This window comes from Hyla sarda, chromosome 5 (genome assembly GCF_029499605.1).
Source record: "Hyla sarda isolate aHylSar1 chromosome 5, aHylSar1.hap1, whole genome shotgun sequence".
In the NCBI taxonomy this organism is placed as follows: Eukaryota; Metazoa; Chordata; class Amphibia; order Anura; family Hylidae; genus Hyla; species Hyla sarda.
In genome coordinates this window covers 38743075-38770979 of record NC_079193.1, presented here as the reverse complement: position 1 = coordinate 38770979, position 27905 = coordinate 38743075, and the positions used below count along the sequence as shown (strand labels likewise).

Sequence of the window (27905 nt, the reverse complement as noted above, 5' to 3'; positions counted from 1 at the left end):
CCACGTTTTTGCCTCCGGTTGGAAAACCGTATGCGAACCGTATGCGGTTCTTTTAACATTGTTGTCTATGAGAACCGTACACAGAATTTCAGAATACGGTTGCACACGGTTTTTCTAATCCGTTTTTGGAGTTGACACATGCGCAGATTGGAATTTCAATAGAACAATAATAACTTTATTAAATTGCTGGAAAACTAATTCCAACAAAATAGCAGAACCGTTGGCAAAAACTGATGCAAACGGATAGAACCGTACGGGGAAAAACCGTATACGTTTTAATTTGGAGTCATACGGTTGTATACGGTTGCATACGGTTTTTGCCATACGGTTTTTAGCGGAAAACCGTATATGGTAACCGTATTTGAAAAACGTGGTGTGAACCCAACCTTAGTCAGTTTTGCGTCTTATACGCAGTTTTTTCCCGTACCCAAAACCATAGTCTACCACGTTTTTCGGTCCGGGTGAAAAACCGTATTTAACCGTATACGGTTTTTGTTTAACATGGGAGTCAATGGGAACCGTACAGAACTGTATGTGTATCCGGTTTTCACCATATGGATTTTGACTTGGAATTTCAATCAAACAAGTGAAACTTTATTCATAATGGAGTGAAAAGTTAAAAATGTATACGTTTTTTTCTTAAAAAACAGATGCAACCGGACATCATTTTTCAAACCGTACACAGGTTGAAATTTGTACACACGTCTTGATACAGTTTAGTCAGGTTTTGAGGAATCCGTTTTTCATTAAAAAACCTGATACAAGAAATGTATAGCAAAAACGTGGTGTGCATGCGCCCTTAGGGTGCGGATACATATATCTGCAATTCGGCAGATGTTTTGGGAAAGTTGGGTGATATCTTATTACAGTGTTTCCCAACCCATGTGCCTCCAGCTGTTGTAAAACTTCATTGCCCATAAGGAGGCTGTCCGGGCATGCTGGGATTTGTAGTTTTGCAACAGCTGGAGGCACTTTGGTTGAGAAACGCAGTCTTATTTGGTCACTCAGCTTTAAGAATGAGCTGAGTGGAACTAATAGTTGAAACTAGATTGAACTTGCTTCGATCTTGCCCCTTGCGTTTCCGGCTCCTTTGAAAGCCGAAAGCAGCCGAAGAGGGTAAGCTACGCAATTTGCGTAATTCCGATTGGTTTTAATGAGAGATACGCAAATGGCGTGGCGTGTAGGCTACTATGTTTACGTAACTCCGAGCGGAAGATACGCAATATACCTAACTACTATTGGCTTTAATGGGCGTTACGTAAACGGCGTAGACCCGCACGCTACTCTGTTTACGTAACTCCCGTTAAAGTAAATTAAAATTACGGAAATTGCGTAACTTCCCAGCTTCGAAAAAAGCCATCTCAGCAGATGAAGGGAAGAAACACAAGTGACGTCACTGCCCATATCAAAGATGGCCGCAGCTTCTAAATCGGAAGTGACCGAAAGTTTTTACTGGTTGCCATGGATACCGACGCTAGTCACCCTGCCTGGATGGTACAGGTTAATATGGAGAACTGGGGAAGCTCGGACACAGCGGCTCTGCCTGACTCAGAGGATGAAGATCTGGCCGTGCAGGATTATGTCCGTGAGATCGAGTATAGGTAATGGAGGAGATGTCAGTATGGAGTCACGTGTCAATGTCTCTGGGGGGGGGGGATCTGCTGTCACCTATAGTCCTCCAGATGTGCTGGAACTAACTACAACTCCCAGCATGCCATAAGGAATGCAAGCGGTAGGCAAGAGTGCTTATTTACAGACCCCATGCTGGGTCACGTGATGTGTTATCAAAGCATCAGTGCTGGGCCTGTTGCTAGGATACAAGCTCTTGTGTCATGTGACCTATAATTTTTTTTGCTGTCACAACTTTATTTGACAACATTAGGACAATCATTTGATGGTTACTGCAGTGTTTAGTAACTGGGGTGCCTCCTGCTGTTGCAAAACTACAACTCTCAGCATGCCCAGACCCTGGTTAGGAAACACTGGTACTGCTGTAAGTGTCTCATCATTGAATGGCGCAAACAGTGAGTGACTGCATGAGCTACCCATCATCCCCAGGACGGGAACCTGGTAGAAACAAATAAAATAAAATAGATGATGTATATATATATATATATACACACACATACATACACACATATGCAAAATAAAAAAAAATGTTGCAGTATCTTGTAATACCTTTTTTATTGGACTATCAGAATTTTGTAGACAAGCTTTCGGGATTCCTCCCTTTATCAAGTCTAAAGCAAATCTAAGGCTTGTTTCACACTAGCAAATTACTCCGTTTAGCAAGTTCCGTCGCTAGTTCCGTCCTAAAATCAGCTGTCACCGGCAGTAACCAAATCCTATACGTCCGTTAGAAAATTCCATTATAGTCTATGGGATTTTTCTAATATCCGTTTTAATCCATTATAGTCCGTTATTGATAACAGACGCTATTTTCTGACGGAAGATAGTATGGAAGAAAATAGTTCATGAAGTCCTCTCATCCTTAGGGCTCATTCACACAGTCGCCTGTTCCCGTCATGCAATCCATTTACTAATTTTGCAAACGGGTTGCAAAGGGCTGTAAAGGGATCCCATTGATCTCAATGGGATTTTTTTTATAGTCCTTTATCACCCGTTCTGTTTATAACCCGTTATTTTTGACAGCCAAAAGACGTTCCATGCAGAATTTTTTTGGCCGGCAAAAATAATGGGTGAAAAACTGGTCTTTTAAATTTAACATTGAAGTCTATGGCAAACGGGGGAACCTTTAATGTCATCCGTTTGCCCCCGGTTTATAATATCCGTTATTACTTCTGAGCATGCTCAGAAGAGGTGAAATCAGCTGACTCCTGCAGTGCTGAGGGACTACTACTACTCCCATCATGGAACAGACTTGTTTCCATGATGGGAATAGTAGTTCCCTGGCTGCAGGAGTCTCCGAGTGGCTGGAGAGACTACATTAGTGTTTGTACTACTACCTCCAACATGGGACAGAGTCTGTTCCTGTTAGGATTCGGCAGGCTGGAGGTGGATCCTCTGTGTCAGCGAGGGATTGGCGTGGACCGTGTCGGTGGACCGGTTCTAGGTTGCTACTGGTCTTCACCAGAGCCCGCCGCAAAGCGGGATGGTCTTGCTGCGGCGGTAGCAACCAGGTCGTATTCACCGGCAATGGCTCAACCTCGCTGACTGCTGAGGAGGCGTGGGACAGAAGGACTAGGCAGAGGCAAGGTCAGACGTAGCAGAAGGTCGGGGCAGGCGGCAAGGTTCGTAGTCAATGGAGATAGCAAGAGGTCAGGAACACAGTTATGGCAAACACAGTAAACGCTTTCTCTGGCACAAAGGCAACAAGATCCGGCAAGGAAGTGAAGGGGAAGTGAGGTTATATGAGCAGGGAGCAGGTGGAGGCTAATCAGACTGATTGGGCCAGGCACCAATCATTGGTGCACTGGCCCTTTAAATCTCAGAGAGCTGGCGCGCGCGCGCCCTAAGGAGCGGAGCCGCGCGTGCCAGGACGTGACAGCCGGGGACCGGGACAGGTGAGTGACTTGGGATGCGATTCGCGTGCGGGCGCTTCCCGCTATGCGAATCGCATCCCCGCCGGCAGAGTCGGTGCAGCGCTCCCGGTCAGCGGGTCTGACCGGGGCGCTGTAGAGAGAGGAACGCCACGAGCGCTTCGGGGAGGAGCAGGGACCCGGAGCGCTCGGCGTAACAGTACCCCCCCCCTTAGGTCTCCCCCTCTTTTTGTCCGGTTGTCGCTCCACATAGGACGAGGACATTGGGAGCGATTGTAGAGTCTCCTTCTGGAGGACAGAGAAGTCCTGGGTATACTCATCAACGGCAGGCAGTTCAGAAGGAGTGGGAAAGGGGAGGGGGGGGCAGAGGGTGAAGCTTGGCACGGGGCAGAGTGTTACTAGGACGGGGGCTACGAGGAGGCAAAGCATAGTCCTTGGGGAGACCAGGTGTAGGAGGAGGCACTGAGGCTTGCCTGACAGGACTGGGAGCAGACGTGAGGCATTTTTTGTGGCAAGAAGCACCCCAGCTCTTGATCTCCCCGGTGGTCCAGTCAAGGGTAGGAGAGTGGCGTTGGAGCCATGGCAGACCGAGGAGGACTTCAGAGGTGCAGTTGGGCAAAACAAAAAGTTCAATTTTTTCGTGATGTAGTCCAATGCTCATGAGCAGGGGTTCTGTGCGGTAACGCACAGTGCAGTCCAATTTTACTCCGTTGACCGAGGAAATGTAGAGCGGCTTGACGAGACAGGTCACAGGGATGTTGAACTTATTAACAAAAGAGGCCAAAATGAAATTTCCCGCAGAACCAGAGTCCAAGAAGGCCATAGCTGAGAAGGAAGAGTTGGCAGAAGAAGAAATCCGCACGGGCACAGTGAGACGTGGAGAAGCAGACTTCATACCAAGAGACGCCACTCCCATGTGAGCTGGGTGCATGCGTGCGTTTACCAGACGTGGAGGACGAATAGGGCAATCCACCAAGAAATGTTCGGTACTAGCGCAGTACAGACATAAATTTTTATCTCTGCGGCGAGTCCTCTCTTCATGGGTCAGGCGAGACCGATCCACTTGCATAGCCTCCTCGGCGGGAGGCACAGGGGTAGATTGCAAAGGATACTGTGAGAGAGGTGCCCAGAGATCAAGGTCTTTTTCCTGGTGGGGCTCCTGGTGTCTTTCAGAAAAACGCATGTCAATGCGGGTGGCCAAATGGATAAGTTCATGCAGGTTGGCAGGAATTTCTCGTGCGGCCAGCACATCCTTGATGTTGCTGGATAAGCCTTTTTTAAAGGTCGCGCAGAGGGCCTTGTTGTTCCAAGATAATTCAGAGGCGAGGGTACGAAATTGGATGGCGTATTCGCCTACAGAAGAATTTCCCTGGACCAGGTTCAGCAGGGCAGTTTCGGCAGAAGAAGCTCGGGCTGGTTCCTCGAAGACACTACTAACCTCAGCGAAGAAGGACTGTACAGTGGCAGTGACAGGATCATTGCGGTCCCAGAGCGGTGTGGCCCATGACAGGGCCTTTGCAGACAGGAGACTAACCACGAAAGCCACCTTTGACCGTTCTGTAGGAAATTGGTCCGACAACATCTCCAAATGTAGGGAACATTGAGACCGGAAACCACGGCAGAGTCTAGAGTCCCCATCATATTTGTCCGGCAGGGACAAGCGGAGGTTAGGAGCGGCCACTCGCTGCGGAGGAGGTGCAGGAGCCGGCGGAGGAGATGGTTGCTGCTGTAGCTGTGACTGAAGTTGCTGTAGCATGGTGGTCAACTGCGACAGCTGGTGACCTTGTTGGGCGATCTGTCGGAATTGCTGGGCGACCACCGTGGATATGTCAGCGAGACTTGGCAGCGGCACCTCAGCGGGATCCATGGCCGGATCTACTGTTAGGATTCGGCAGGCTGGAGGTGGATCCTCTGTGTCAGCGAGGGATTGGCGTGGACCGTGTCGGTGGACCGGTTCTAGGTTGCTACTGGTCTTCACCAGAGCCCGCCGCAAAGCGGGGTGGTCTTGCTGCGGCGGTAGCAACCAGGTCGTATCCACCGGCAACGGCTCAACCTCGCTGACTGCTGAGGAGGCGTGGGACAGAAGGACTAGACAGAGGCAAGGTCAGACGTAGCAGAATGTCGGGGCAGGCGGCAAGGTTCGTAGTCATTGGAGATAGCAAGAGGTCAGGAACACAGTTATGGCAAACACAGTAAATGCTTTCTCAAGGCACAAAGGCAACAAGATCCGGCAAGGAAGGGAAGGGGAAGTGAGGTTATAAAGACAGTGCACAGGTGGAAGCTAATCAGACTGATTTGGCCAGGCTGATTGAGTCAGTGCAGCGCTCCCGGTCAGCGGGTCTGACCGGGGCGCTGTAGAGAGAGGAACGCCGCGAGCGCTCCGGGGAGGAGCAGGGACCCGGAGTGCTCGGCGTAACAGTTCCATGATGGGGGTTGTAGTACAGGGCCCGAAGGATTGATCACACCGGGTCTCACTTCTGACAATGAATCAGAAGTTATTGCACAGGGGAGTGGGCGGCATGCTCCGCAACCCTGCGATGTATCGTGTGTTTTAACTTTCATTTTTAAATCCCCCGTGGGGAGCCCTGAATGGCCGGTACCGAGGAGCCAATCAGGGCTCTCAGCGGGAGATTTAAAAATGAACATTGTGAGTGGCAGCGGGGGCCATATCTATATTAAAAGCGCTGTGGGGGGTGGGGGAAAGATATATAGTGCTGCATGGGGGGCAGACATATAGCCTATATATCTAGACCCCCAGCGCATTTATAATATGCCCTTCCCCCGGCGCATTAATAAAGATATGACCCCCACAGTGCATTTGTCATAATATGCCCCCGCAGCGCATTAATATATGACCCTCGCCAGCGCATTTAAATATATATATATATATATATATATATACCCCGCCGGCGCATTTGTCATAATATGCCACTGCAGCGCTATATGTGAAAAGTATATCTATCAGCTGCGCATAGTGCCAGCAGCGGGCAGCCCGATGCTGCTGATAGAAATACTTTTCATACATAGCGCTGCGGCGGCATATGTATATAGGTGCGCTGGGTGGGGGCAGATAACTGTTACGCCTAGCGCTCCGGGTCCCCGCTCCTCCCCGGAGCGCTCACGGCGTCTCTCTCCCCGCAGCGCCCCGGTCAGTCCCGCTGACCGGGAGCGCTGCACTGTCATGGCCGTCGGGGATGCGGTTCGCACAGCGGGACGCGCCCGCTCGCGAATCGCATCCCAGGTCACTTACCCGTCCCGGTCCCCTGCTGTCATCTGCTGGCGCGCGCGGCTCCGCTCTCTAGGGCGCGCGCGCGCCAGCTCTCTGCGACTTAAAGGGCCAGCGCACCAATGATTGGTGCCTGGCCCAATTAGCTTAATTGGCTCCCATCTGCTCCCTGCCTTTATCTGACCTCCTCCCATGCACTCCCTTGCCGGATCTTGTTGCCTTGTGCCAGTGAAAGCGTTTAGTGTGTCCAAAGCCTGTGTACCTGAACTTCTGCTACCCATCCTGACTACGAACCTTGCCGCCTGCCCCCGACCTTCTGCTACGTCTGACCTTGCTTCTGCCTACTCCCTTGTACCGCGCCTATCTTCAGCAGCCAGAGAGGTGAGCCGTTGCTAGTGGATACGACCTGGTCACTACCGCCGCAGCAAGACCATCCCGCTTTGCGGCGGGCTCTGGTGAAAACCAGTAGTGGCTTAGAACCGGTCCACTAGCACGGTCCACGCCAATCCCTCTCTGGCACAGAGGATCCACTACCTGCAAGCCGAATCGTGACAGTAGATCCGGCCATGGATCCCGCTGAGGTGCCGCTGCCAAGTCTCGCTGATCTTCCCACGGTGGTCGCTCAGCAATCGCAGCAGATTGCCCAACAAGGACAGCAGCTGTCGCAGTTGACCGCCATGTTACAGCAAATTCTGCCTCTGCTACAGCAGCAACCATCTCCTCCGCCAGCTCCTGCACCTCCTCCGCAGCGAGTGGCCGCTCCTAACCTCCGCTTGTCCCTGCCGGACAAATTTGATGGGGACTCCAGACTCTGCCGTGGATTTTTGTCTCAGTGTTCCCTGCATATGGAGATGTTGTCAGACTTGTTTCCTACAGAACGGTCTAAGGTGGCGTTCGTAGTAAGTCTTCTTTCAGGAAAGGCCTTGTCTTGGGCCACACCGCTCTGGGACCGCAATGATCCTGCCACAGCCACAGTCCAGTCCTTCTTTGCTGAAGTCCGAAGTGTCTTTGAGGAACCTGCCCGAGCCTCTTCTGCTGAGACTGCCTTGCTGAACCTGGTCCAGGGTAATTCTTCCGTTGGCGAGTACGCCATACAATTCCGTACTTTTGCTTCTGAACTATCCTGGAATAATGAGGCTCTCTGCGCGACCTTTAAAAAAGGCCTATCCAGTCGCATCAAGGATGTGCTGGCCGCACGAGAGATTCCTGCCAACCTCCAAGAACTCATCCATTTGGCTACCCGCATTGACATGCGTTTTTCTGAGCGACACCAAGAGCTCCGCCAGGAAAAAGACTTAGATCTCTGGGCACCTCTCCCACAGCATCCTTTGCAGTCTTCGCCTGGGCCTCCCGCCGAGGAGGCCATGCAAGTGGATCGGTCTCGCCTGACCCAGGAAGAGAGGAATCGCCGTAGAGAAGAAAATCTCTGTCTGTACTGTGCCAGTACTGAGCATTTCTTGGTGGATTGCCCTATCCGTCCTCCACGCCTGGGAAACGCACGCACGCACCCAGCTCACGTGGGTGTGGCATCTTTTGCTTCTAAGTCTTCTTCTCCACGTCTCACGGTGCCCGTGCGGATTTCCCCTACAGCCAACTCCTCCATCTCAGCCGTGGCCTGCTTGGACTCTGGTGCCTCCGGGAATTTTATGTTGGAGTCCTTTGTTAATAAATTCAGCATCCCGGTGACCCGTCTCGCCAAACCGCTCTACATTTCCGCGGTCAACGGAGCCAGATTGGACTGCACCGTGCGTTACCGCACAGAACCCCTCCTGATGTCTATCGGACCCCACCACGAAAGGATTGAGTTCTTCATCCTCCCCAGTTGTACCTCTGAGGTCCTCCTCGGTCTGCCATGGCTCCGGCTTCATTCCCCCACCCTTGATTGGACCACCGGGGAGATAAAGAACTGGGACTCTGCCTGCCATAGGAAGTGCCTCTCCCCCCCTCCCAGTCCCGTCAGGCAAACCTCTGTGCCTCCTCATGGCCCCCGTCCTGGTGTCACACTGCCCCGTGCCAGGCTTCGCCCTCTGCCCTCCCTCCCCATTCCCACTCCTGCTGTACTGCCTGCCGTTGAGGAAACCCTCCATTTTTTCCCGGTGTCCTCATCCCAGGGGAGGCAGTTGCCGGTCAAAGAAAAGGGGAGACCTAAGGGGGGGGGTACTGTTACGCCTAGCGCTCCGGGTCCCCGCTCCTCCCCGGAGCGCTCACGGCGTCTCTCTCCCCGCAGCGCCCCGGTCAGTCCCGCTGACCGGGAGCGCTGCACTGTCATGGCCGTCGGGGATGCGGTTCGCACAGCGGGACGCGCCCGCTCGCGAATCGCATCCCAGGTCACTTACCCGTCCCGGTCCCCTGCTGTCATCTGCTGGCGCGCGCGGCTCCGCTCTCTAGGGCGCGCGCGCGCCAGCTCTCTGCGACTTAAAGGGCCAGCGCACCAATGATTGGTGCCTGGCCCAATTAGCTTAATTGGCTCCCATCTGCTCCCTGCCTTTATCTGACCTCCTCCCATGCACTCCCTTGCCGGATCTTGTTGCCTTGTGCCAGTGAAAGCGTTTAGTGTGTCCAAAGCCTGTGTACCTGAACTTCTGCTACCCATCCTGACTACGAACCTTGCCGCCTGCCCCCGACCTTCTGCTACGTCTGACCTTGCTTCTGCCTACTCCCTTGTACCGCGCCTATCTTCAGCAGCCAGAGAGGTGAGCCGTTGCTAGTGGATACGACCTGGTCACTACCGCCGCAGCAAGACCATCCCGCTTTGCGGCGGGCTCTGGTGAAAACCAGTAGTGGCTTAGAACCGGTCCACTAGCACGGTCCACGCCAATCCCTCTCTGGCACAGAGGATCCACTACCTGCAAGCCGAATCGTGACAATAACGCTATATGTCTGCCCCCCCCCAGCGCTTCTATATACAGTGGTCCCTCAACATATGATATTAATTGGTTCCAGGAGAACCATCATATGTTGAAACCATCATATGTCGAGTACATATGTCTATGTAAAAATGGTAATTGGTTCTGGGGCCTTGGAACCATTGTATGTTGAATACATATCTCTATGGAAAACTGCTAATTGGTTCTGGGATGACCATTGTATGTGGATTGTATGGGGAGTGTTTAACAAACCATGGTGCCTCCAGCTGTTGCACAACTACAACTCCCAGCATGCATGTACAGCCATTGACTGTCTGGGCATGCTGGGAGTTATAGTTTTGCAACAGCTGGATGCACACTGATAAGGAAACATTGATGTATGGGGTGTATTGTGTGTATATGTATTGTATGTGATGTGTGACATCGCATACAGTACTGTACAGTTCTTTAAATACCTTCAGGGGAGACAGAATGTCCTCCATTACGATCCTGCCGACTACAGCTCTATAGGAAAGGAAGGGGAGGTCAGCCAGCAGCTCATTGGATGCCTGAAGCAAGATGCTGCAGGCTATTGGCTATGGCTGCACTGGGGGGGCGGGGCTTACACGGAGCTCACAGTGGAAGCCTGTATGAGTTAGCAGGACAGCATGTGAGTAACAGGAGGCAGAACGGGGCACATTAAACAACTGTCTGTCATTTGCTGAAGTTGTCAGCGCTGTCAGATAGCTGTTTGTACGATGGCCCTGACACACAGCAGCATCATATGTCGAGGCTGCCTTCAACATACGATGGGCTCTGAGAGGCCATCATATGTTGAAATGATCATATGTCGGGGCCATCATAAGTCGGGGGATCACTGTATATATACCCCTGCAGCTCTTTGAATGAAAAGTATTTCTATCAGCATCATCGGGCCGCCGTCTGCTGGCACTATGCGCTGCTGATAGGTGGGAGGTGTATATATATATATATATATATATATATATATATATATGATATATAATGCACTGGCGGGGGGTATACATATATAATGTGCTGGCTGGGGGTATCTATATATATATATATATATATATATATATAATGCGCTGGCGGGAGTATATAGATAATGCACTGGTGGGGGGGGGGTTATATCTTTATTAAAGCACTGTGGGGGGCATATTATAAATGCGCTGGGGGCTAGATGTATAGGTTTTATGTCTTCCCCCCCTGCAGCGCTATATATCTTGCCCCCCCCCCACAGCGCTTTTAATATACATATGGCCCCCGCTGCCACTCACAATGTTCATTTTAAAAACCCTGCGGAGAGCCCTGATTGGATCCTCAGTACCGGCCATTCTGGGCTCCCCGTGGGGATTTTAAAATGAAAGTTAAAACACGCGATACATTGCAGGCTATGAAAGAAAAAGACTCTTGGCACCAAACTATGGATATGTGGGAGGCCACTAGGAGATGATGAGAGTAGATATCCGTGGGTAGCTGATAAGGGGGTGCAGTCTTCGGAGAATAAGGTCAGTACCATTTGCAATAGATATGGAAAGAGACACACTCACCCTGTAGTACAGCAAACTTGAAGGGACTTTATTTGGACATCACAGTGCAAAACATCAGACGGGACGAACAAAGACACGCAGCTCCAAGAGCTGCGGGAGTAGCGGCGACGGCCCTGTTTCGCGGTCAAATTCACCGCTTGGTCACACGATACATTGCAGGGTTGTGGACCATGCCACCCGCTCCCCTGCTTAATAACTTCTGATCGCATTGGGTATCAGAAGTGAGACCCGGTGCGATCAATCCCTCAGCTCCTCTACTACAACCCCCATCATGGAACAGACTCCGTTCGATGATGGGGGTAGTAGTACAAGCACTAATGTAGTCTCCCCAGCCACCCACAGACTCCCACAGCCAGGGAACTACTACTCCCATCATGGAAACAAGTCTGTTCCATGATGGGAGTAGTAGTAGTCCTGGCTGCGGGAGTCTGTAGGTGGCTGACTTTTCATACTAACAGATGAAAAACTGATGCAAAAGGATGCCACAGAATGTCATCAGTTTGCATCCGTTAGTAGTAGGGTCCGTTTAGGAGGCAGTGACGGGAGAAAAGCGGTACGGAAGTAAACGGCTGTGTGAGCCTAGCCTTATCTATTCAGTCTATGTTCCTATAGCAGGACAATTTATTCCCTATCTTAGTGTGAATTCTCCACATCTATTGTCTTAACCCCTGCATATTTGTGAGATGTAACCTGTGTCTTCTGCTTGTGAGCTTAGATTTGCTTTGGACTTGATAAAGGGAGGAATCCCGAAAGCTTCTCTACAAAATGATGTTAGTCCAATAAAAAAGGTCATTACAAGATACTGCAACATTTTATGATTTTGCATCCTCATCACAGGACTAATACGCCTACCCAAATGTAAAATATATATATATATATATATATATATATATATATATATATATATATATATAAATATGACAATAAATATGCAATATAGGGATCTGTAATCACAAATATGCTTATATAGTACAGAATAGGCTATTATAAGAGAATAATGCAGAGGTTCTTGTGTATTTTTGTGAATTTTCCAAAATCACTGCCTCTTTACCAAGAATGTTCCTACCCTGACAGCAAGCAGAGAAGTTGAAACCAAAAGTGTATGAAAAAGTTGCATGAATAATTTTTTTATTTATTATTTATACAATATATATATATAGATAGATAGATAGATAAATAGATATATATATATTTTTTTTTCATGTCAAAACTTTTTTTTTTTTAATGAAAAAATAATTTAAAGTGCTTTTTCAGTTTTATAAAAAAAATATATACGGTATATACCGTATTGTATAAATAATAAAAAAAAATTATTCATGCAACTTTTTCATACACTTTTTGTTTCAGCTTCTCTGCTTGCTGTCAGGGTAGGAACATTTTTGGTAAAGAGGCAGCGATTTTGGAAAATTCACAAAAATACACAAGAACCTCTGCATTATTCTCTTATAATAGCCTATTCTGTACTATATAAGCATATTTGTGATTAGAGATTCCTTTATTGTGTATTTATTGTCATATATACAGTACAGACCAAAAGTTTGGACACCTTCTCATTCAAAGAGTTTTCTTTATTTTCATGACTGTGAAAATTGTAGATTCACACTGAAGGCATCAAAACTATGAATTAACACATGAAGAATTATATACATAACAAAAAAGTGTGAAACAACTGAAAATATGTCATATTCTAGGTTCTAGCCACCTTTTGCTTTGATTACTGCTGTGCACACTCTTGGCATTCTCTTGATGAGCTTCAAGAGGTAGTCACCTGAAATGGTCTTCCAACAGTCTTAAAGGAGTTCCCAGAGATGCTTAGCACTTGTTGGCCCTTTTTACCTTCACTCTGTGGTCCAGCTCACCCCAAACCATCTCGATTGGGTTCAGGTCCGGTGACTGTGGAGGCCAGGTCATCTGGCGCAGCACCCCATCACTCTCTTTCTTGGTCAAATAGCCCTTACACAGCCTGGAGGTGTGTTTGGGGTCATTGTCCTGGTGAAAAACAAATGATGGTCCAACTAAACGCAAACCAGATGGAATAGCATGCCGCTGCAAGATGCTGTGGTAGCCATGCTGGTTCAGTATGCCTTCAATTTTGACTAAATCCCCAACAGAACCACCAGCAAAGCACCCCCACACCATCACACCTCCTCCTCCATGCTTCACGGTGGGAACCAGGCACGTAGAGTCCATCCGTTCACCTTTTCTGCGTTGCACAAAGACACGGTGGTTGGAACCAAAGATCTTAAATTTGGACTCATCAGACCAAAGCCCAGATTTCCACTGGTCTAATGTCCATTCCTTGTGTTCTTTAGCCCAAACAAGTCTCTTCTGCTTGTTGCCTGTCCTTAGCAGTGGTTTCCTAGCTGATATTCTACCATGGAGGCCTCACACAGTCTCCTCTTAACAGTTGTTCTAGAGATGTGTCTGCTGCTAGATCTCTGTGCGGCATTGACCTGGTCTCTAATCTGAGCTGCTGTTAACCTGAGATTTCTGAGGCTGGTGATTTGGATGAACTTATCCTCCGCAGCAGAGGTGACTCTTGGCCTTCCTTTCCTGGGGCGGTCCGCATGTGAGCCAGTTTCTTTGTGGCTCTTGATGGTTTTTGTGACTGCACTTGGGGACACTTTCCACCTAGAATATGACATATTTTCAGTTGATTCACACTTTTTTTGTTATGTCTATAATTCCACATGTGTTAATTCAAAGTTTTGATGCCTTCAGTGGGAATCCACAATTTTCATAGTCATGAAAATAAAGAAAACTCTTTGAGTGAGAAGGTGTGTCCAAACTTTTGGTCTGTACTGTATATATATATATATATATATATATATATTTATATACATACAGTAGAATCTCCCAATAGCAGACACTCACGGGGGGAAAAAAAGTGTCCGCTATTGAGAGATGTCCCTTATTGGGAAAAAGGGCTCAAAAATCTTTCTAAATGACAGAATACTGTCCTGTCTAACTCCAGAGTAGAATTACCTATAAAACATTCTAAAAAGCAATATTACAGTAGAATCTCCTAGTGCTGGGAATTGTAGTTTTGCAACAGCTGGAGGCACCCTTCTTGGGAATCACTAATGTAAGTCTATGGGGCTATCCAGGCCTCTCCCATCATTGGTAAACTTGACCAAGTGTTTTGATTGATAGGTACGCTTCACCGAGAATGTATTTTTATTGCAGGCAGTCAATCTCCAATCAACTTAGAGTCGGCCTCTATGAATCGGATCATTCGACACAGACTGACGTCAGCGAAGTGGTGGCGATAAAGGAGCTGACAATCGTCATCCAGTCCTTAACACAGGTCAGATCTCTAGGGAAAAGAGGAAGCCCGTTCTGGAAAGTTCCTTTCTATATCCATCTCTTGGGATCAGTATACTCTTGTGTACTAGTATACAGTATTAACATCTTTGCAATGGAGATTTTTGTAGGACATTCATTTGTACTCTCTTTGGCCTCGTCTGATTGATGTAAGGGTGCGTTCACACTACAGAATCTCCGTGATGCCATCTATTGAGGGCGAAAACTGATTGGACCTCTCAGACATGCAGCATCTCCATAGACGGCAATGTATATGGGAGAGGATTCTGTCAGATTAATGAACATGTTTTTCTGTAATTGGAAAATTTAGCAGCGGAAAATCAGCAGTGCGCACAATGCAGAATAATCTCACTGAAGACAATGGGAGGCTGCTGCAGAATTTCTACTCTTGGAAATTCCATAGTGGTAAAGTTTGTTTAGTCTTGAGAAGAGACGTTTTAAGGGGTTATCCAGGAATAGAAAAACAGAGCCAATTTCTTACAAAAAACGCTCACTGTCTGTCTCCAGGTTGAGTGTGGATTTGCAGCTCAGTTCCATTAAAATGAATGGAGCCAAGTTGTAATACCACACCCAGCCTGACGTGGAACTCTTTTTGAAAGAAATAAGCTTAAGAAATAAGTTTTCCTATTTCTGGATAACCCCTTTAAAGGGGTACTCCACTGGAAAACATTTTTTTTTTTTAATCAACTTGTGCCGATAAATTAAACAGATTTGTAAATTACTACTATTAAAAAATCTTAATCCTTCCAGTACTTATCAGCTGCTGTTTGTTCCACAGGAAGTTCTTTTCTTTTTTAACTTCCTTTCTGTCTGACCACAGTGCTCACTGCTGACACCGCTGTCCATTTTAGGAACTTTCCAGAGTAGGAGCAAATCCCCATAGCAAACCTCTCCTGCTCTGGACAGTTCCTTACATGGACAGAGGTGTCTGCAGAGAGCACTATGGTCAGACAGAAAAGAAATTCAAAATTAAAAGAACTTCCTCTGGAGCATTCAGCAACTGATAAGTACTGGAAGGATTACGATTTTTTAATAGAAGTAATTTACAAATTTTTTAACTTTCTGGCACCAGTTGATGTAAAAAAAAAAAAAAAATGTTTTCCATATGGAGAAAAAAAGGTTTAGTCTCCAGGGGTGTCAGGACATCTTTTCCATAAGAACTGTGAATTTATGGAACAGTCTACCTCAGGAACTGATATTCCAATCCCCTTATGGAGGGTGACCCCTCATGGGAAAAATACCCCAAACTAAAGACCCACCTAAAATATAACTTTTATTTCCTTTCTTAAAAATGTATTATATATAACACACAAAAAGATTTAAATTATCAGGTAGTGTGGTGGGACACTTTCATTTATAGCCCACTAGGTGGTGTTGTTGTATAAGTTTCAGTCTGTATTGCCGATTTTCCTCAGTGGTAAATTAAATGTATAGGGCTTTCTTTGGATCGGTATCTCAGTGTCACAATCCACACTCCTGCCTAAAAACTACACACCCTGCCTTGACGTTTCGCTAGACTAACTAGCTTTCTCAAAAGAACTGTCCTTTTGAGAAAGCTAGTTAGTCTGAGACCTGCTGGGACATCTTTTTTGGTTTGAATACCTCAGGAAATGGTCACAGCAGGAACAGTTGAGGGTTTCAAGAGACTTTTCTAGAATAAAATACCATTATTGCACATGTATAAATATACAGCATGTATCCATACCCCTTTCCTTTACCTTCTTGGTTGAACTTGATGGACATATGTCTTTTTTCACCCTAACCCTTGAGAGCTGATCCTCTCTGCATTAGACTCTGTTCACATCTGTGTTGTGAATTCCATTTTCTGAACTGTCATTGGAGCAAAAAAACAATATCGACATACAGCAGCGGGGCCCAATAGACCCAGTTGACCTATAATGGGTTCCATCAGGTTCCACTGTTCTTGTAGTTTTGCAACAGCTGGAGGCACACTGTTTGGAAAACACTGACTTAAAACTTTTGCGCAGCAATAGTTCAATTGACATCACGTTGACTGCACTGTTAAAATGACAGGTCCTATGAGCTATTATTGTGCGGGTGCAGAAAAGTTGAACTGTTTGGATAATAACTCAGCAGAAGAAATCCAGTGGACTATGTGTGAGGCTGCCGTATTCATGAACCATCCACTCCCCCTTCTTCTCCAAGGCATTTAAAGGGGTACTCCGTTGATACCCAGGCTGGGTGTGGTATTACAACTTGGCTCCATTCATTTTAATGGAACTGAGCTGCAAATCCACACTCAACCTTGAAACAGATGGTGAGCATTTTGTAAGAAATTGGCTCTATTTTTCTATTCCTGGATAACCCCTTAAAATGTCTCTTCTCAAGACTAAACAAACTTTACCACTATGGAATTTCCAAGTGTAGTGCTGATTTTCCGGTGCCGAATTTTCCAATTACAGACTCCGCCGAAAAAAGGGTACTCTAGTGGAAAACTTTTGTTTTTAAATCAACTGGTGCCAGAAAGTTAAACAGATTTGTAAATGACTTTTATTAAACAAATCTTAATCCTTCCAGTACTTTTTAGCAGCTGTATGCTACAGAGGAAATTCTTTTCTTTTTGAATTTCTTTTCTGTCTGACCACATTGCTCTCTGCTGGCACCTGATGCTTGTATCAGGAACTGTCCAGAGCAGGAGAAAATCCCCATTGCAAACCTATACTGCTCTGGACAGTTCCTGACACGGACAGAGGTGTCAGCAGAGAGCACTGATACAGCTGCTAAAATGTACTGAAAGGGTAAAGATTTTTTAACAGAAGTAATTTACAAATCTGTTTAACTTTCTGGCAACAGTTCATTAAAAAAAAAAAAAAAATGTTTTCCACCGGAGTACCCCTTTAAAAGAAAAAAAGAAAAAAACGAATAAAAATAAAATAACCCTGATAAACGTTAGAAGAGTGGTGGGGTGATAGTAAGCAGGCTCAGGAGCTCAGTTAACTCTGCATATGGCAGGTGCTGGCTGCATATTACAGCTGACACTTGCCAGCAGCTGCTGGTAGTTTAGCCCTCTAGATGCCATGGTCATTCATGACTCTACTAGTTTCCATGATATAACGTGTCAGAGGAAGTTACACAAAAAAAAACATTCTCCCCCTTCTTTCATTTGCTATGGGGGCCAAGGAAACAGGTGAACACTGTGCTCGGCTGTCTCCAGTGGCTCCAATAGAAAATGAATGAAACGGTGGTGCGCATGCGCAGGTCCCTATTCTCAAGATTGCGGGAGGCTTCCAGTGATTGGGAATAACTTTAAAATATGGGAAAACCTCTTTAAAGGAGTACTCTGGAGCAGACTACTCCTGCCCCGTCCTGCCCGGGCTGCAAAAAAAATGAAAATAAACCATCACTCACCTTCCTGGGTTCCCGCGGAGCGCCACTACAGCTGATGGGTCCTTCGGTCCATCCTCTTCATACTTCTGTGTGAACGAAGCGTCACATGGCGCTCAGCCTATTATGGGCCGAGGCAGAACATTGCGGCGGCCGGCGATAGGCTGAGCGCCATGTGACGCTTCGTTCACACGGAAGTATGAAGAAGATGGACCGGAGGACCGATCAGCTGTATTGGCGCTCCGCGGGAACCTAGGAAGGTGAGTGATGGTTTATTTTCATTTTTTTTTTGCAGCCCGGCAGGACGGGGCAAGAGTAGTCTGCTCCAGAGTACTCCTTTAAGTGGTTAAGAAGACTCATATTTTGAGTCTACAGCTGCTATGCACAGGGCAAGTTCTATTACATTTTGCTGACAGGGCAAACATCAAACAAGCACCCCAAACTATTAAAGGGGTTCTCCACTGGCCAGCATTTGGAACATTTAGTTCCGAACTCAGCGTGCACGCTGCGGGGGTAGGCCACGACCCGCTCGTGACGTCACACCACGCCCCCTCAATGCAAGTCTATGGAAAGGGGCATTGCGGTTGTCACGAGGGGGCATGGCCAACCCCTGCAGTGCGCACACAGCGTTGGCCAGTGGAGTACCCATTTAAGTTAGGTTTACATTTTCATTGTCACTACTTCTGTTAATAATGGAAAATACTCTGCTTTACTGCACTTGTCCCACTATGGACACCCATGACACCCTATAGACCCAACTGACTTATAATGGGGTCCATCAGGTTTCACCAAGGTGTCCTTTGTTATGACTGGAAACACCACACGCAGCTTTATATTTTTCCATAAAGAACGATGAAAGTAACAAAGAGTCTCCAACACAGATGTGAACATATGCATCGCTGTCAGTCAGTGTTGCTCCAATATAACACACTCTGTCCTGTCTTCTTTTAGTCTTTCAACACCTTGAAAAAAGAAGTTATTTTGCAAAAACAATTTCTAAAAGCAGAATATGATCAGAAAATTGAGACTCGAGCATTGGAAATTTACACTCGTATGAATGAGACTGTGCGGGATCTGGAAATGGTTCACAAAAAGGTAAAGCCTTCCTTTCTGTTATATATATATATGTTACTGCAGGTAGCCCCCTGATAAGCCATCTACAGTACAAGTCTACACCAGTGGTCTTCAACCTGCGGACCTCCAGATGTTGCAAAACTACAACTCTCAGCATGCCCGGACAGCCAACGGCTGTCCGGACATGCTGGGAGTTGTAGTTTTGCAACATCTGGAGGTCCGCAGGTTGAAGACCACTGGTCTGCACAGTACAGGTGACCCTTTATCTGCCCTCCAAATGTCATGTGTTCCAACCTCTTCATAAACACTTGGATTAGCCAAGTGTGGATGTTCATTTTCATTGGGAGAGAAAGACAAGCTGCTGCCAGACACTTCTGACAGATTGACAGTTGTTGGATTTCAGTAATGTATGCAGAATAACTTCACAATTGCATGTTATTAAAAAATCTGCTTCTTTCTATTTAATTTTCCACTTTTAAGAAATGACCACTAGGGGTCTCCCTACCAGTCCAGGCAGCAAGCATTTCAGACTCATGCTGGAGTCCTAAACACTAAGAGCTGCCAGTCTGCTTTGTTCACAAAGGAGAACACTCAGAGCTGCCAGCCTGCTTTGTTCACAGCCTGTTTGGCTGTGAACAAAGCAGGCTGGCAGCTCTGAGTGTTTAGGACTCCAGCATGAGTCAGAAATGCTTGCTGACAGGACTGATCGGGAAAAATACAATAGAAAGAAGCATATTTTTCATTAACATGCTATTGGAAAGTTATTCAACATTCATTAATCTAAAATATATCAAAAGTTTATTTGATGAGAGGTAACCTTTAAGCTAATGTAGAGTGACCAGACGTTTCCGGTTCCTGGACAATTAAATCCAACTTCACCACAACCTTGGTCCGTTAATCTCCTCAGCCCTAGAGTAACACAAACAGAAGATGTTCCGAACTCCCATAGACTTGCATGAGCCTTTAGATACATCTCTCTCTTGACTGCATTACTCATTTAGATACATCTCTTGACAGCATTACGGCTGCAGAGGTTGCCCGAGAGTTTTAACTATCCTTTCGCCAGACCATGGTCATGATAAAGTATGATTTAACTGTCCAGCCTCCTCTGGTTTATGCTCGGGCTGCAGAGTTTGTAGGTATCAGGACATTCTTTAAAGGACATCTGCAGCAAAAGACATCTTTTGGGATAGGGGATAAGTGTCTGATCGCAGGGGGTCTGACCGCTGGGACTCCCCGCAATCTCCTGCACATTCCACGACTCTGCCGCAGCTCTCCCACGCAATAGGCGCGCTGGCCGCAGCGTGACGTCACGGCCGACACGCCTCCTCCATGTATCTCTATGGGAGAGGTAGGGAGCATTGTTCGTGCCTCCCCGCCTCTCTCATAGAGCTGTATGGGGAGGGGGCATACCGTCGACCTCAGAGAGGTCGACGCTACACGCATTAGCTGCTCACAGAGCGGCAATGCTGGGGCCCCTTTTGTGAGATCGCGGGGGGGGGGGGGGGGGTCCCAGCAGTCAGACCCCCCACATTCAGACACTTATCCCTTATCCTGTGGATAGGGGATAAGTTGTCTTTTTGCTGCAGATGTCCTTTAAAGGGGTACTTCGGTGGAAAACTTTTTTTTTCATTTTTTTTAAATGAACTGGTGCCAGAAAGTTAAACAGATTTTTAAAGGGTACCTCTCATCAAAAATACTTTTGATATATTATAGATTAATGTATGCAGAATAACTTTACAATTGAATGTTATTAAAAAATCTGCTTCTTTCTATTTAATTTTCCACTTTGAAGAAATGACCACTAGGGGTCTCCCTACCAGTCCTGGCAGCAAGCATTTCAGACTCATGCTGGAGTCCTAAACACTACGAGCTGCCAGTCTGCTTTGTTCACAAAGGAGAACACTCAGAGCTGCCAGCCTACTTTGTTCACAGCCTGTTTGGCTGTGAACAAAGCAGGCTGGCAGCTCTGTGTATTTAGGACTCCAGCATGAGTCAGAAATGCTTGCTGACAGGACTGATCAGGAAAAATACTATAGAAAGAAGCATATTTTTCATTAACATGCTATTGGAAAGTTATTCAACATTCATTAATCTAAAATATATCAAAAGTTTATTTGATGAGAGGTACCCTTTAAATTACTTCTATTAAAAAATCTTAATCCTTCCAGTACATTTTAGCAGCTGTATGCTACAGAGGACATTCTTTTCTTTTTGAATTTCTTTTTTGTCTTGTCCACAGTGCTCTCTGCCGACACCTCTGTCCGTATCAGGAACTGTCCAGAGCAGCATAGGTTTGCTATGGGGATTTTCTCCTGCCCTGGATAGTTCCTGATATGGGCATCAGGTGTCAGCAGAGAGCACTGTGGTCAGGACAAAAAATAAATTAAAAAAGAAATGAATTTCCTCTGTAGCATACAGCTGCTAAAAAGTACTGGAAGGGTAAAGATTTTTTAATAGAAGTAATTTACAAATTTGTTTAACTTTCTGGCACCAGCTGATTAAAAAAAAAAAAATGTTTTCCACCGGAGTACCACTTTAACTTTACTATACATTTTTTAAAATATATGTAAAATGTGTACCAAGTTTAATTGAAATCTCCATCTGTTTAGAAGTTGTGCAGGAACATACATATACACATATATATACATACACACGTTGAGTTTTATACATATAAATGAAAGTTCTTCGACAAATGAATGACAACAGGCAGACATATTGAAAATTTTGAGGAACTGATATAAAAAGTATCAACAAAAAAGAACGGAGACGGCACTCACCACATCAGAGGTAACGGTAATGCTTTAATCTATGACTGGCAGACTACAGCATAGGGAGGAGGAACCCCAGTAGTCTGCTGTAGTCTGCCGCTCACCGATTTAAGCATTACCGTTACCTCTGATGTGGTGAGTGCCGTCTCCGTTCTTTTTGGTTGATTCTGCACTGAATTCTGGATTGAGCACCCTGCTGGAGAATATACGGACTGAGTATCCATATGCATCGATTATTGGGTTTCTTGTAGCTGTGCCGAGCACTTCATCTTTTACTATCTGATATAAAAAGTAGTTTGGGAATAATTTGAAATTACAAGAAATAAACTGTATTCATTGAAACTGTTATACCCCTTTAAAGGGGATCTCCAGTCTAGGAAAGTATATCCCCTATCCAAAGGATATGGGATAAGTGTCTGATCATGGGCGGTCCGACCTCTGGGACCTCCGCGATCTCCTGCACGGCACTTTGACTCTGCTCACGCATGGAGCAGGAGTTAATACACCCCCTCCATGTATCTCTGTAGGAAATCCAGAGTGCAGTACATATGTATCTTCGGCTCTCCCATAGAGATGTATGGAGGGCGACATGCACGAGAAGAGCAAGAGTGCCATGCAGGAAATCGCGGGGGTCCCCCGAGTCGGACCCCTCGAGATCACACAATTTTCCTAAACCGGAGTAACACTTTAGTGCCAAGACCCGATCCATTTGAGAACTAGTGTTGAGCGGCATAGGCCATATTCGAATTCGCGAATATTCGCGAATATATGGACGAATATTCGTCATATATTCGCGAATATTCGCATATTCGTCATATTCTCGTTTTATTTTCGCATATACGAAAATTCGTGTATGCGAAAATTAACATATGTGAAAATTAGCATATACAAAATCAACATACGTAAAAATTCGCATATACGAAAATTAGCATATGCTAATTTTCGCATATGCGAATATTTGCACGCCAGTCTCACACAGTAGTATTACAGCCTTCTTTACACCACACAAGCTGGAAGCAGAGAGGGGTGATCACTGTGATGTGTACTGTGAAGAAAAAAAAAAAAAAAAACGAATATTCGTAATTACGAATATATAGCGCTATATTCGCAAAATTCGCGAATTCGCGAATATGCGATATTCGCGAATAATATTCGAATTGCGAATATTCGCGAGCAACACTATTGAGAACTGACGGCATACCGTAGCCACTTGTCATCACTTCATCATGGGGTTCCCTATCCATGTTCATGTAGCCCTTTCTGACCGCAGAATTTTCTGTCTGAACAAATTATGATACTATTTTGCAAAACCCCATTTACGCGCAAGGATTTTGGAGAATGCCGGCACTTTTTTTTTTTTTATCCACAGCATGCCCTATACATTTTTCAGCAGATCATCACCGTACAGGGCCTTGTTGTTTTATATTTTAATATTCAACATCTGTAATATATTCTATAATCAGTTTACAAGGTGATATTTTTCTTCTGATGTTTTTCTAGCCTGTAGTTACGTCTCTTCTCTAGATTTTAAGACCCTTTTACTGTCTGTGATTTGCAGAAAGTCTCGACGCTCAGGAGAAGCTTTCAGCAGCAGCTGATTGATGCTCTCGCTGTAATAAGGTCTAAGTATGAGGTGAGTGCGCGGCACATTGGGGAGGGTCGGCTCCGCTGCTGGGTTCAGAAGTTTAGGTTTTTTTTTTCTTTGTGATGCATTAACATATTTTAAAGAATAGTTAACATTTCTGAAATTCATTGCTGTACTGGAAATAGCTGGGGCAGCTGCATAATTTAGGGGTTGCTTGCAATATTTAACTTGACGTCCACCAAATTTGCATTGGAAAATTGTCATTAAAGTCTAACTGTCGTTAACAAAAACTTTTTATATAATGTAGATAATACCATTATATATATATATATATATATATATATATATATATATATATTTGTAATATACATTGGTTAAAAAATATTTTTGTCCCTGCAGCTATTGCCTGTGTGTCTCAATGAGGAGTCCATATACAGGAAGTGAGGGTGGACAAGCAGAGCTCTGTACACTGAGGACAAGCAGGGCTCTGTACACTGAGGACAAGCAGAGCTCTGTACACTGAGGACAAGCAGGGCTCTGTACACTGAGGACAAGCAGGGCTCTGTACACTAAGGACAAGCAGGGCTCTGTGCACTGAGGACAAGCAGGGCTCTGTACACCGAGGACAAGCAGGGCTCTGTACATCGAGGACAAACAGGGCTCTGTACACCGAGGACAAGCAGGGCTCTGTACACCGAGGACAAGCAGGGCTCTGTACACCGAGGACAAGCAGGGCTCTGTACACTGAGGACAAGCAGGGCTCTATGACACTCCCAGATCACACAGGAGAATGATTGACAAGCCAGTAGACTTCACAGAGCCCGGCTTGTTCTACCCTCACTTCCTGTATTTGGACTCCTCATAGACACATACAGGCAATAGCTGCAGGGACAGCATTTTTTCACCCAAAAATATAAAAAAATTTTAATCAATGTATATTACAGATATACATATAATAGTATTATCTACATTATATCAAACGTTTTTGTTAATGACAGGTACACTTTAAATATAATCTTGTAAAGAGGACGTATCAGATCTCCGACCTGTCAGCTCTGGTAAACACCGTATATCCCATAAAAATAAATTCTGAAACATTATTTTTAGAACTCTGTGTTGTGCTGTTCCTCTTTTGTTCCTCGGGATGTATGAATAATTTGACAACTGGGCGTTACTGTTGCGCTTGTCTAAGGGGTGTGTCTCATTGATGCTGACATACTATATAGGTCAGTGTTTCCCAACCAGGGTGCCTTCAGCTGTTGCTCAACTACAACTCCCATCATGCCCGGACAGCCGAAGGCGGATGTAAGTACAGTAACCCCCCCGACCCACGATGGCCCCGACATATGATAAAATCGACATACGATGGCCTCTCAGAGGCCATCGCATGTCGATGTCAGCATCGACATACGATGCTTTTATATGTCAGGGCCATCGCATTAACTGCTATCCGACAGCGCAAAATGCTTAAGCTTCTGTCGGATAGCAGTGTAATGTGCCCCAGCAGGTTCGCTCACCTATTCCCGCTGCTCCGGGTCCACTTCGCGATCCTCCGGTGTCTTGCGCATCTTCTCCAGGGTCCGGGCCTTGCTTTCCGGCATCGTTATTACGTCACTACGCACGCCGCGCCGGCGCAGCAGCGTAATAACGTCACCGGAAAGCAAGGCCCGGACCCTGCAGAAGATGCGCAAGACACCGAAGGATCGCGAAGAAGATACCGGAGCAGCGGGACAGCATCGGGAGCCCCTGGAACAGCAGCGGGAGCGGTGAGGACCTGGTCCGGAGCGACGGGGACAGGTGAGTACAGATGCCTATACTTTACATTGCACGGATCCCTCAACATACGATGGATTCGACAAACGATGGGTCGTTTGGAACGAATTACCATCGTATGTTGAGGGACCACTGTATACAGCTTTTTAAAGGAGTTATCCAAGAATAGAAAAACAGAGCTGCTTACTTCAATCACAGCATCACACCTGTCCTCAGGTTATGTGTGGTACTACAGCTCAGTTACATTGAAGTGAATTAAGCCAGAAATACCACACACGACTAGAGTAACCCACTTTTTGGCTACTTTCACACTGCCATCATTACCCTGCCTGTTTTTGGACAATTATTTATCAGTAACTGATCATGAATTAACGGATCAAATAACTGATCACAACAGATCATATTGGATGGCCAATGTCTGTTGTTTTAACGGACATTCTTATAAAATAACGGACATTGGCCATCCTTTATGATCTGTTATTTTTTTCGTTATGATCCGTTATTGTCCGCTAATTTTAACCCCTTTTTGACGTCCTGGTTCAGAGGCTTTACTGAGCATGCTCAGTAGCAATAACGCATTATAACGGAATATACAAATAAGCGTTACTAACGTATGGTCATTTGTGGTCATCCGTAGACTTCAATGTTAAAATTTTAACATCCATTATTCGACTGTTATTTTTGATGGGATAAAAATCTGTGCCTTCAAAATAACGGACGTCATTAATAATGGGCTATAACTGGTGACAAATGATGCTCAAAAATCCCATTGACATGAATGGGATTCTTTGACGGCTGTTTATAGGATTTTAAACGGAAGATGATAACGGGACAATTAACAGGGTGACAACGGTAGTGTGAAATTGTATTTTATATAGATATATTTTTTTTACTTACATTTTTTACATTATTTTTAACATTGTATGTCCCACATGAGGTCATAAAAAGTCATGTGGCGAACATTAACACTTCATTTTTTATTTTATATTGTATTTTCTATGGTGACAGGTCCACTTTAAAGTAACTACATGGAGAATGTATAAGTTAAGTACTTGTTGCCTTCATTTTTAGTTTTTCTGTCATAATTCATGTTCCATTCTGCATTCTTCTGAAGTGGCCACCAGCTTCTCAGACTACCCTATAGGGGACGCTGCTTTAGTCTGAGATACGCCCTACACTGCCGGATAAACCAGTGTTGATGAGGGACGAGTGTCTCAGACCACAGCTCACTGAGGGTTAATTATCAATAATGGTCTTGGCTAGATCATTTTTGTTGTTTGTCTGGATGCGTTTTTTTGGGCGGTGCTGAGCCAAATTTATCATATTGTCACAGTGGCCATGATAAATTTTGCGCAGATCCGCACATCCACTCCCAGATAATTTTCTGCCTCTGCTTTCAGATCATGTCTATCCTGCTTCTGAGGAGCTTCTGTTTGGCTTTATGTGTTTTAGTTTTAATTTCAAGGCAAATTAATGTCTCCCTCACATATGAGTGGTGGTTTACATTGCCACAAGCCAGGAAAAGAAAAACTTTCGTGATCGAGAGACGGAGGTTTTAGTTGAACAGATAATTAAAAATTATTATTTTTTTTACATTTTTTATTTTATTTTGTAATCATCACTTTGTCAGACATTTTTTTTTAAACTAGAGAACATGGAATTGTGAGATGTTGGCCATTACTAACAATCTTACAGTTTCTTACATCTTTACCATTCCTTTTTTGTACCTTTAAAAATATATCTGTTTCATATGGACAACTGCTTTACTTTTCCTTTGCACATTTTTTTAAATTTTTTACTTTTTATGTCTTTAAACGTTCTTATTCTCAACCTTATTCTCTCTCTCTTTCATTCTGGTTGCTGATTTGTTTACTTTTGGCAAACAGAGGGGAGTAGTAATCTTTTTAAGACCTGCTTGGGTAGTCTAGATTTGTGTGTGTGTGTGTGTGGGGGGTTGTGCCAGTTTTGGCAAAATTTGAACAAAAATTACAAACATGCAGTTCATAAATTCGTGACCACTGCATTCATCACTTCAAAAAGATGATCTAGCAACACCAAAAGTTCAAATTGACAGATTTTAGAACTTTAGAAACTGCAAAAAAACACGCAAATAGCGCAAAAAAAAAAAAACTACAAAGGCTCAAAATGTAGACCACTACTAGAACACAATGATGACCCCCCAGTGGGTGTAGGATTGTGTATGAAGCTGAATGTCCCTGTAGATGAATGTAGGTGGGACTAAGAATCAATAAATCAATGGCGGAAAGACCATGGAATCTCCACCCAGATTCTATTTGTAGTGTGCATTGGCAATACAAGCCAGAGCTAAGACCACATGGAAATATGCCATCTCAATAGACAGCAATGCATCTTAGAGCATGTTCATTTTTTTGTTGCTGTCTGGAACGCTCGCCTCAGAAATTCCATAGTGTGAATCTGCACGATTCCCATTGAAATCTGCAGAATCCCATTGAAAATAACGACAGGCTGCTGCACTGTCATTTCTGAGTTGAATTCCACTTGGAAAATATGAAATGTAAATGAGACCTTTAATCTTTTTAGGGATCTGATTTTAAAGTCCTTATCGAATCATTTTCATTAAAAAAAAACAGCTACTAATCTGTGTTGCTGGGAGGTCTTTGGACAGAATCAGTCTCCTTCCCCCTCTGGACAGAATCAGTCTTCTTAGCCACTCTAGACAGAATCAGTCTACTCTCCCCCTCTGGACAAATTCAATCTCCTTCCCCTCTGGAGAAAATCAGTCTCCTTCCCCCTCCTGGATAGATTCAATCTCCTTCCCCTCTGGACAGAATCAGTCTCCTTCCCCCTTAGGACAGAATTACTCTCCTTCCTTCTCTGGACATGATCAGTCTCTTTCTCCCTTTGGACA

The 27905-nt window shown here is 45.4% G+C and overlaps 1 protein-coding gene across 1 annotated transcript in view; it reads left to right on the top strand.

Moving 5' to 3' along the window:
• The first annotated feature begins 1390 nt into the window (after positions 1 to 1390).
• The window catches only part of C5H10orf67 (chromosome 5 C10orf67 homolog), a 174174-nt gene continuing 147659 nt past the window's right edge, over positions 1391 to 27905 (top strand). Inside the window, exons 1-4 of the mRNA XM_056519287.1 lie at positions 1391 to 1601; positions 14330 to 14450; positions 18764 to 18907; positions 23216 to 23290. Coding sequence (XP_056375262.1) covers positions 1462 to 1601; positions 14330 to 14450; positions 18764 to 18907; positions 23216 to 23290 — 480 coding nt within the window. The 5' untranslated portion in view covers positions 1391 to 1461. The remainder of the gene's footprint in view (positions 1602 to 14329; positions 14451 to 18763; positions 18908 to 23215; positions 23291 to 27905) is intronic.